Source organism: Nyctibius grandis, chromosome 2 (assembly GCF_013368605.1).
Source record: "Nyctibius grandis isolate bNycGra1 chromosome 2, bNycGra1.pri, whole genome shotgun sequence".
Lineage (NCBI taxonomy): Eukaryota > Metazoa > Chordata > Aves > Nyctibiiformes > Nyctibiidae > Nyctibius > Nyctibius grandis.
In genome coordinates, this window is record NC_090659.1 from 388,576 (window position 1) to 399,605 (window position 11,030).

The 11,030-nt window shown below is 42.9% G+C and overlaps 1 protein-coding gene across 1 annotated transcript; it reads right to left on the reverse strand.

The window, feature by feature from the left end:
- Window positions 1-1,327: 1,327 nt before the first annotated feature.
- On the reverse strand, window positions 1,328-10,061 carry SH2D1B (SH2 domain containing 1B). The gene is made up of 4 exons (XM_068395545.1): window positions 9,928-10,061; window positions 5,580-5,643; window positions 2,914-3,079; window positions 1,328-1,365 (listed from the first exon to the last, which is right to left on the reverse strand). The coding sequence occupies exons 1-4, from the start codon at window positions 10,059-10,061 to the stop codon at window positions 1,328-1,330; spliced, it is 402 nt and encodes a 133-aa protein (XP_068251646.1).
- Window positions 10,062-11,030: the final 969 nt, after the last annotated feature.

The following is an 11,030-nucleotide window of genomic DNA, read 5'->3' on the forward strand; positions in this document are numbered from 1 at the left end:
GAAATTCTTCCTAATGTCCAACCTGAACCTTCCCTGGTGAAGCTTGAGGCTGAGAAAAAAAAAAGCAAGCTGAAAAAGAAAGCTTGAGGCTTTCTTTTCAGTTAATGATTTTTGGACACATATGTTAGTATTTTTGGCAGTGCCAGAGTTAATTAATATTCTTATTTTTTATCTCCTTCATGCTAGAAGTACCAGCTGAGCCTGGCACCAGAAACTGTTAACACTGTTAAATTCATAATGAAGTCCAAAGCACTGAAGTCCTTTAACAAATAGTGGTGTGAAAGAAACATAATGAAATCTAACTAGTATTACCCATTAAAATATATAAAAAATTTGTGAAAGATCTTAAACAAACACACAACCAACATAAATGTCTTTCTCAAGATCACAAATGGAGAGAGAGTTGGTACTAGTGACTGGGAAAATCGGGACATATGTTTCAGTTTTGGCTTTGGCTGCTCGTTGCATGTCACCTTCAGAACAAAAGTATATGTTAGATATTTGAAATTAGGGGTAAGATCAAAGCAAATTCTTACATTAAAAAAAAATGTTGTAAGACAGAGCTAGTGGCAGTAGCAAATAAAATGTAATAAGCATTCTCATATGTACAGTACGTATTAAAGAGAAAGGATGTTTTCATACCTACATGCCTGTAGAACTTGAACTCCTCTTGTAATCTACCAGAACCATTCAGCAACATTAAAAGTATTTCAAACCATTTTCATGTTGTTGATCAGTTCTTTATGGCGTGGATTTAACACAGCCTTTTTGTTTTAATTTAGGTTATTCCAAACTGCAGGATAATACTAGTATTCCTTGACACAGCTGAAATACTGCCCACTTCTCCAACAATGAGGGAACATGAATCATGCACAAAATAACCATCATACAATGCCAATAGAATCTTTGTCATGATGTCAACACGTATCAGTTCTGCCACAAACTGTTGCTTTATGCACATTCATTTATTGTATTTATATTGCAGCTTTCTAACAGATTGTTCATTGTAGCAGTCAGCATCTTGGACAGTTTGCTGACCAAAAAACCAAAGTACACATACATGCACACAGATGCCCTTCCCTCCATATGTACGTATATGTATGCATGTGTCTGTTATAAAAATTAATTCTTTCATAGCTGAACAAAAATATCTAGTAGCTTGTACTGGATGTACTGGGAGAAAAGACAGCCGCTCTGGCAGTCTGCAGAAGGAGGAGACCAATTCCAGGGGTACAGATCCACGGCGGAGGATGCCCAGCTGGCAGCTCTCCCCAGCTGTGGCACATCCTGAAACAGCAGCTTCCCAAATCGCCAGGTTGCAGACCATTCAGGGTAAGACATCGACGTAATCGCTGTCATAAATGTCTGGAAAGAAATCAATAAAAAAAAGAAGATGTTGTCGTTGCAAAGGGCTCCTCCGAGAGCTCACGGTAGGTGTTTTGATACCGTGTTGCTGGGCAGGTATCAATAACTCATTTTGGTTTCTCTGTATTCTCCCTGCTATTGCAGGGCCACTGTTTAGGCCCCGTGTCCTATGGACTGGGTCCTCCAGGAGCCCACACGGAGGCAAAGCCTGACAAGCACAGCAAGGTCTGTTATTATACAGTTGTGTCCACGTGAGACCTGATCTTCCTGAGGAACAGTCAAATGTTGGAAATCACCCGTACTTAGTATCGATAGCTGAGATAGCTATGCCTGCAGCATAACACACCCTTTCTTCTCTAAATACCCAGCAGAAAAGCTCTCCTCCTAGCTGAGGGAGGAGGCCCTGAAAAAACTCTTTCTCTTTTAGTCCTTGTCAGATTTCTTATGTTGTTTGTGGAGCCAGGTGGCAATTGGGTGCTTGGGACTCAACCTCCACTATGGAAACCTGCTGTCTCTTCAAGCAGCCACTGTCAGACAAGTTGTTCCTAGGCTAGAAAACAATGTTCAAAAACGTCCAACAACCAGTATTGTGACCCCAGTCCCTCGAGGTGTTCAACTGGTCGCGCTGGAGCGCTCAGTCCTGCACATGCTGCAGAGCTGGGTGCTGGTGCAATGCGAGGGACCAGGCCAGAAATGTGTGGTGCTTGCTTTAGGAAGGACTGTGGTGGTTGATGTCGTGCCTGCGTTTCAGAGAGAGACCCGTCATGACATTAGCCTGAGCTCCTCCTGTGAGTACGTACTAGAGCAGTCTGAGGGGGACGTTTGGAATGCTGTATAAGTGAAATTTAAATTAAAATTAAACAGCAACAATTCCAAAGTAACTTGATTATTTGTAAAAGCCTTCATTTTTACGGACAACCACAAACATTTCCATTGTGAAATGAAAGGGTTGTTTTTCCTCCCTGTGAATGCAGACCAGGACGTTGTGCTGCCGTTGTGCAGCGGCCCACATGGCCGCGTTTGAGCTGGCGTTAATCATGAGATATAAATCACACAGAAGACTGGATACTCCAAGATTTTTGTCCTTTACAATAACTGCGCTTAATGAAAGGATTTCCCTTGCTCACACTGTGGCTCTCGTTACAATTAGTCAGAGGACCTAGAAGAGTTTCAGGGTTATTTTGTAGCCTGTGACCTGATGGATACCGCAGCTAAGCATCGTAGAGCAGTAATATGAAGAACGGCTTTCAAAAGTGTGTGAGGGATGCTGGCAAGTTACCAACAGTATTTCTATTTGTCCTCCCCAAACTAAGATCACACGAGACTATCAAACATGGCCTACTGCTTTGTGAAGACCTCCATCTTTATTGTATCCACTTGCATAATATTTCTGTCAGGTAGAAACATTGCACCTTTATCTTATACCTGGGACTTTTGAGCATAAATTAGCAGAAGAAGAGCTGGTCTCAGAGGTCATATAGCAACTGTTCACCACAAACCTGTCAGTGCAGTCGTCTTAAACCACAAAGGCAGAGCTAAATTTCTCACCATCATAAATGTTGTCCTTTCCTGACTTGAACCTCTGGCTTTGTGAGGCCTTTGGTTTCCTTACGGGGTAGCGGAGGTTTGTTATTAGTCCTTGATTTGGCTTTTCATAAGTGTAAATTAGGTCCTTTAACGTTCTGAAGATCCTCTCTGGTACACCTTCAGCAGTCTGTAAGGAAAGGAAAATAAAGTTTACTTGCAACTGCCCTTCACACAGAGCCTCCTAAATGAAAGGAACGACAGGTTGGTTCTTGTGTACCAAGGAGCTGTTTTGTAAACAGATTTAGTGACAGAATATTGTACTATCCTTAAAACACGAGGGACACCTGTTTGGTGGCATGGTTACAGCACTGAGTGTAACATCCCTCACCATCTTTTTTTTTTAAAAAAAGGACATCAGTTTAAAATATTGGCTCAGATGTGTGCTGCAGCAACCCACCACTGCAGAGTGTCGAAGCGTGACAGCATTACAGGCTCCCCTCTGGTCTTAGAGCACAAGTTTAAGGGGAACATATTTAGTTCTCACTTAAAATGTTGTATTTAAGCAACTGTGACAAGCAGAAGCCAAGCATTTTATGAAATATCAGCACTGTCAAGCACAGGACATGTGCAGAGGCAGCGGACGTGTCTGAGGATCCATAGGAAAGTCCCCTGCACCAGCTTTTTATTATTTGTCCAGCTTTGTGACTTGCATTGCAGGCTCCTGAGGCCAAACACGGAGGACGGCACTCTGACAGCGTTCTCACAAACTGCTTTTCAATGTGTGGGTTCATAGAGGTGGGCTGAACTGCTCCCACGGCACAGCCCTGCAGTGATCTGCAGAGAGACTGTGCAACGCTGGTGACTTCAGGACAGGGACAGACAGTAAGGACATTAATCATCTCTAATCAGAGCAAGGGTCCTACTGCTAGTCATTAAAAGTGAATGGGGCTTTGGTTTCGTTTCTTTCACTACCTAACAAAGAATCATATCTTTATTTTCTTTGATTTTCTGCATCCTTTATCTTCCCTTCAGCCCTGCATGGACTGGGTGGCACTGCCTCTGTGTACTGGGTCTGGCTGGGATGGAGTTAACTTTCTTCGTAGCAGCCTGTATAGTGGGATTTGTGACTAAAACAGTGTTGATGACACAGCCGTGTTCTGGCTGTTGCTGAACAGTGCTCGCACAGCCTCGAGGTTGTCTCTTTTCCCCACTCTTCTCCCCCAGTGAGTAGGCCGGGGGTGCGGATGATGCTGGGAGGGGCCGCAGCAGGACAGCGGACCTGAATTGACCAAAGGGCTATCCCATCCCATCCCATCCCATCCCATCCCATCCCATCCCATCCCATCCCATCCCATCCCATATGACACTGTGCTCAGGAATAAAAACTCAGGGAAAGTGGGGACGTTCATGGTTAAAGCATTTCTCTTCTCCAGTAGCCATTACGTGCGCTGAGGCCCTGCTTCTCAGGAGGTGGCCAACAGCTGCCTCCTGATGGAAAGTAGTGATTAAACTTCTTCTTTGTTTTGTTTGCATGCACAACTTTGCTTCACCTCTTAAACTGTCTTTTATCTTGATCCAGGAGCTTCGTCACTTTTGCTCTTCATGTTCTCTTCCCCCCACCTTATCCCACTAAGCGGGGAGGGAGCGAGCAGCTGTGTGGGTGCTTAGCTGCTGGTTGGGGTCAATCTATCGCACTCTAGAAAGTTCATGGCTGAATCTGACCCTTAAAAAAACCCAAATAATCTCATCTCCACCATCAATGTAGTATTTCAGTCTATTATTTTAGTAAGCCCAAACAATCCGACTTAAAAGTTGGAAGAACAGAACTCTTCTTTCACGTTCTTGGCAAAACCTCGTAAGGAAAATTGGGTTTGAAAAAACTAAAATTGTTTGAGTTATTATCTGCTGATAGGCATGACAGCAAACCCCAGTAGAGTGGCTATAGTCCAAAATAGATTATTTTTTGTCAACGAACTCTTCTTCTTCATGGGAAATTGTGTCTTTCATACTCAGTCCGAACCACTAATAAGCCAGAAATCACCAGCATATGAAAGCTTGGTGTGTCCTTTATGGAGTGAGTTCCTCGCTCCACTTAAATGCTACTTAATTGTTGGCAGTCCTGCTGGCTGTCCTACTACAAGGAGAGCAGTGAGCCAGCTTTTTCAGTGTTCTCTCACCTTGCCTAGGGATTTGATCGATGCAGTCTGCTCTTACGCTTATTCAAGCAACGAGCAGCATTATCTGGGGTCATCACTTCAGGTGCTTCAACGTCGCACAGAATTATAGATGGGTCTCTTTAAATCAAAAAGATCATTGTAATATTCCAAATCCCTACAAGATGTGGGGTGCAATTTTCAAATTTCAAAATAGAAAAAGCTAATTAGGAACAGGAGAAAGTAACAAAAGTGATGGATTTTTCTTCAATGCTATCAAAAAGAAATGATCAAATCAGAAAGCAGCTGGTCAACAAATAACAGATCCACTTAGGTTATAAGGGAATTCTACAAAGAGAATAGCTACTTCTGAGCTCATATGTAATAGTATAACGTTAAAAAGTCAAGAATTGAGTAGAGAAGAAAGCAAACTTGGAAATATTTTCTAAGGTAATGTGTTTGTGTATGTTAATTTTTTAAATCAAGACAATGATCTTTAGTGCAGTCTTTACAGATGAAATGAGAGTTACTCACCTGTATTCTAAAATATCCTTGGTGTTCCCTGAAGATACGGTAAGTGTAGATGAGTTCTTCAAAGCTGTGAAAACATTGTTGTATACTTTATGCTTTTTATCATTATGCTTTTCTTTTGCAGACCACTGCAACTTGCTTAGGCTGCTACAGCTGATCTTGACAGCCAGCTTTTGTTTTTGTTTGTTTGCTTGGATTTTAAAGTAAACTGCAATACAATGAAAGACTAAAAGCAAAGAAACAAATCTAAAGGAATGCCTGATGCTAAATAGCATCAACTATATATGTACACATTCACTTTTCCATTTGATCCATATAGCTGAGCTTTCAAAATACCTGAGATCCTCTAAGTCATATGTTTTATTGTCTATTAGCCACAGTTAGTCATGCATGTTGTTTTCTTAAGCCTCAGAAACCCAAATATTACTTTATCATGCCCTGCCAATTCAGGTCTAACACCCTGTACATCGCTGTGCAGGTCTGTTTGATTTTGGGCCAAATTTATGGCATGCTTTTTTGCCCTGCAGTGTTAGGCCATGTACAGTAAATGTAGCTAAGAGTGCTGTGTTAAATCTGCATATTTCCAAGAATTCAACAGCCTTCTTGTGATATAACTACAAAATGAAGTTTAGGGAGCTATCATACATGAGGAGGATAAGAAGATAGATGAGAGGATGGGATGTCTGTGGAATCAAATTACTGCATGGAGTGATGCTCTGAAAGATCGTCTTTGTGAACGTCGTCTATCATATTGATAGAAGCTGAGAAGGATGTAAGGGGGGAGAGAGAGAGAAAGAAAACCATATTAATCTAAGTAGTGGTAAAGAATGATTCTGTAGAAAAACTGCAGTTCACCTTTTGTGTGAGATCTCCTGGCGTTCCTCTGAAGAAGAGAAAAGGTGAGGAGGTTGCCATGGCACACACAGGAGCGTGAAGTTGCAGAATGTTTTTCATGTAATCTGCATTCCTTGTGGGAGCCCTCAAGTACTTGCAGCACTACGAGTTCATACTGTTATTCCCCCCACGCTGCCCCACGCAGTGACCCCTTGAGCTATCTGTACCTTCATGCTTTCCAGATGTGATCATGTACTAGGCTACTTCAACCTAGAATACGTTTGATTTGACCAGAGTGTAGCTAGAGATGTGTAGGGTACTGGACATATACTCAGGAGCATGTATGATATTAGGGACTTAGCAGTGGGCTGAGTCTCTGACCCCCACTGCCGAAAGCAGACGCTGTGGTGGGAGGAAGAGACACCACATTTTTGACAAAGCATGAGACTGGAAATGTCTGCAAACAGCAGGTACTATTGCAGACAGGAGAAGTTGTACAGTAAAATTGAATGAGACAGAGAGAGAAAAGCAAAACAGAAAGGAGCCTAGAGTTTGCAAAATGAAAGAACGTTTCATATCTTGAAATATAAGATTACTTTAACAAGGCATTTCAAAGAACTTACGAGCTAAACATAACACAGGCCTTTATATGAGAGTAATTTCGTTCCACAGACATCCCATCCTCTCATCTATCTTCTTATCCTCCTCATGTATGATACCTCCCTAAACTTCATTTTGTAGTTACATCACAAGAAGGCTGTTGAACTCTTGGAAATACGTTAGCAGAAAATGGCCTCGAGTCACCAGCACCCAGCAAATGACTGCACAGGTCCTACTTCTAAGAAAATTGTTCTTCCTTTGCATTTCTTAGGGTTTTAGCTATTATTATTTTTAATAATATTCAGGCGTTTGAACACTCAGGCTACTGATGGCTTTGGATATATTTTGTCAACGGGAATAAAAGCTTTATCAAATACTGCAAAGGCAGATATTCAGAAGATGAACTGGAGATCATGACCACGATCAAAAAAGGCATTAAAGTTGCAAAGAAATATACACGACAAATAACCTGGGGTGGGGGAGAGCAGTATCTGAAAACAAGTTCTTTTGACTGCTACACATGTTCATCAGAAGGATTTCAGCTGTAGCTACATGAATTGAGCTGTCATGAGGAGGAGAATCTTAGGATGAAAATGTAGCTCAGGGGACTTGTGCATAAATTAATAGTTCCTCTGGAAATAAAAGACTTTGTTCTGCAAAAAAAGTTACTATGGACTGAGGTCAGGATAAGTCTTCCAGTTAGAACAGATTTACTTTAATTCAGCGTTGCATCACAGGGATGCCTCTTTTGTTTTTTTTTTCCTCCTTGATATACCTGTGGAAATTCACATCTTCCTGGCTTAAGAGTATTTTATAAATGTGCGTGTTCATTCTTTAAACTTAGACATAGAAGTGAGAAAAAAAAATATCAGAAACTGATCATTTTTGAAACGTGTTCTTTACCAATCATCTCAATTTTGAAAGGTTACCGCCTGGATATTATTTGGCTACTGTATTTTTTACTAAATAAACATGAAACTACCATTAAAATGGAAACTTCTGTTTCCACATTAACTACTAAATGTTTACCAACAGCTGCGTATGTTACAAATCAATGAAGTGCCTGGTCTGGGCACAGGGGAGATCCAGTGGCAGAAAAACAGGGTGAGAGGAGCTTTGTTTTTTGTGAGAATTCCATATTGAATCATAAGGAGAACAGCAGCAAGAGCAGGAGGTCTGGATTGAGGCACTGTCAGACCTGGGACAGCTGTGGATGAAAGAGGCAGTGTGCTGTGGAGGAAGATGTATCAGAGTTGTGCACCATGCCTGATTAGAGAAGAGATGCTTCTGAACTCATCCCACCATTGAATTCCATCCCATCTGCTGTCTGAAGACAGCCCTTGCTTCCACCTCTGCAAGCTAGTATCTGTTATGCCATTGCTGCCACCCCCCCAGCTTAGCTATTACATTTGTTAATACACGAGTTAAGGTCAAATACACTAAACACTAAAGTTTTTAACATTTTTTAACACCAAAAATGCGTGTCTGGAAGCTATCACAAGGCAGGTCTGCTTTGCCCTTAGGAAAAAAAAAAGAAAAATAAGAAATGGAAAGTAACTTTGTTAGTGTAGCATCAAACTTAACCTTTATGTCCTCTTGCACCTGCCGACAATGTATTCTGTAGATTTGATAAGGACATTATAGATTTCTGTCTCAGCTTATGGAGCTGGGTGGAGAGGAACCTCATGAAGTTCAACGAAGGCAAGTGTAGAGTCCTGCACCTTGGGAGGAATAACCCCATGCACTGGTACAGGTTGGGGGCTGATCTACTGGAGAGCAGCTCTGCAGGGAAGGACCTGGGTGTTCTGGTGGACAACAAGTTCCCCATGAGCCAGCAGTGTGCCCTTGTGGCCAGGCAGGCCAATGGTGTCCTGGGGTGCGTGAGGAAGAGTGTGGCCAACAGGTCAAGGGAGGTTCTCCTGCCCCTCTACATGGCCCTGGTGAGGCCACACCTGGAGTACTGTGTCCAGTTCTGGGCCCCCCAGTTCAAGAAAGATAAGGAACTACTGGAGAGAGTCCAGCAAAGGGCTACAAAGATGATCAGGGGACTGGAGCATCTCTCTGATGAGGAGAGGCTGAGGGAGCTGGGTCTGTTCAGCTTGGAGAAGACTGAGGGGGGATCTTATCAACACTTACAAATACCTTAGGGGCGGGTGTCAAGAGGAGGGGACCAGACTCTTCTCAGTGGTGCCCAGTGACAGGACAAGGGGCAATGGGCACAAGCTGAAACATGGGAAGTTCCATCTGAATATGAGGAGGAACTTCTTTCCTTTGAGGGTGACAGAGCCCTGGCACAGGCTGCCCAGGGGGGTTGTGGAGTCTCCTTCTCTGGAGATATTCAAACCCGCCTGGACACGACCCTGTGCAACGTGCTCTGGGTGACCCTGCTTTGGCAGGGGGTTGGACTAGATGATCTCCAGAGGCCCCTTCCAACCCTTAACCATTCTGGGATTCTGTGAATCAGGTAAAATTCCTTTGAAGCACGAGGCTAAGCTTTCATCAGATAGAAAGCCTACAAAGAAGGAACTGTTTTGTAACCTACTGTGACATTTTTCAGTGCCTCAACAGTGGTAAAATGCTATTTATTCATCATTACAGAGGCAGTAACTTTGAGTAAGGTTCTTAACATGTTTTTGCAGGCTAAGCTATTTTCTCTGGGCTCCCCTTATGGTCTGCAGAGAGAGACCAGCACCAGCAGGTTACAGTTCATCTATCCTCTGTTGTATAAAATGTCTTTTGCAAATGCCACCCTCTCGCCACTCACTGCAAAGGAAGCCTAAGACAACCAGCATTACTTGAATACATGTACACACCCCCTTGGAGTCTGTTAATAGCAGGGAAGAAGTATTAATTTTAGAGAAGATTGTTTTTGGATCTATTGGAAAACTCATAAAAAATTTAGTATTACAGTACTTACAAAACACAGAGGCACAAGGCTCCCTCCACACTTTCACTCTCCCGTATTAAGTAGCTACCATTCTTTCTGTTCTTGCTCAGCAGCTCTTCACAGGTTTTTCTCGTTGTCTTTCCGTGAAAAAATGGCAACTCCATGGATAAAAGGAAACAAGGGCTCTCGCCTTTCAAACCAACTCCAGAAAAAACTCAGCAGCCTGGCATTAAAAGACGACTTATTCCACATGCAGCTGTCTGCAGACAGCTGAAACTGGTGGTGCTCAGTGCACACATGGGTTCATCTGTGGTGTTACCACTGACCTGTCCGTCAGCTCACGAGCGCAGTGAAGGCAGGAAATGGGAGATGGTTTGTCCACCCTGGTCACAGCCCACACCAGAAGGGAAGAGTCGTCTGTCACGTTGTATCAGCAGACATTTGAGTTGTGTGTCACACCTCTAAGCTATGCAATAGCTAAGTTGACTCCCGAGTACAGGTACATTTTTAAGTTAACTTTGATCTTTAAAAGTTGCTCAAAGCCCTGCAAATAGGGTTCTGGCTCATAGTTTTGAGGGACAGCAACTTGAGGGAGGACCTAAAGATGGGGGGGAAGCAGTGATTCAGATGGCGAGAATGGCAGGAGAGACAGAGAACTCAAAGGAGGGGAGAAGGATCTGGGACCCCTGCAGTACAGCCCACTCTCGAGGTCAGAATGGAGTCCAGATGTAGGAGTGCTGGCACTGGCAGAGGTCTGTAAGAACGCTTGTCTTTTTTATTCAAAATTGATAGGTGAATTTAAGAAAAGGAAATGAATGTTTGTGATGTCCTGATCAGTCTCAGTCACAAAGCCATGGGAAGCTCCAGAAAAGACTTGGCAATTCTCTGTTCATGCAGAGGTTTAAACAGAGTTCAGCAAAATCATCTGTAGAAGTACACAAGGATTTTAATAGATAAACAAAGTGTGAGCTACAGTGACCGCTGGCATCTTGACCACAGGGTGGGAAAAGCATCCTGTGTTAAAACCAAGGCAAACACTGACTGAGCACCAGTAAGCAAGGACAGCTATGCTGCACATGCAGCTTTCATGTTACTTTCATGTTTCTTACTCTGACAACTTCATACACACAAAA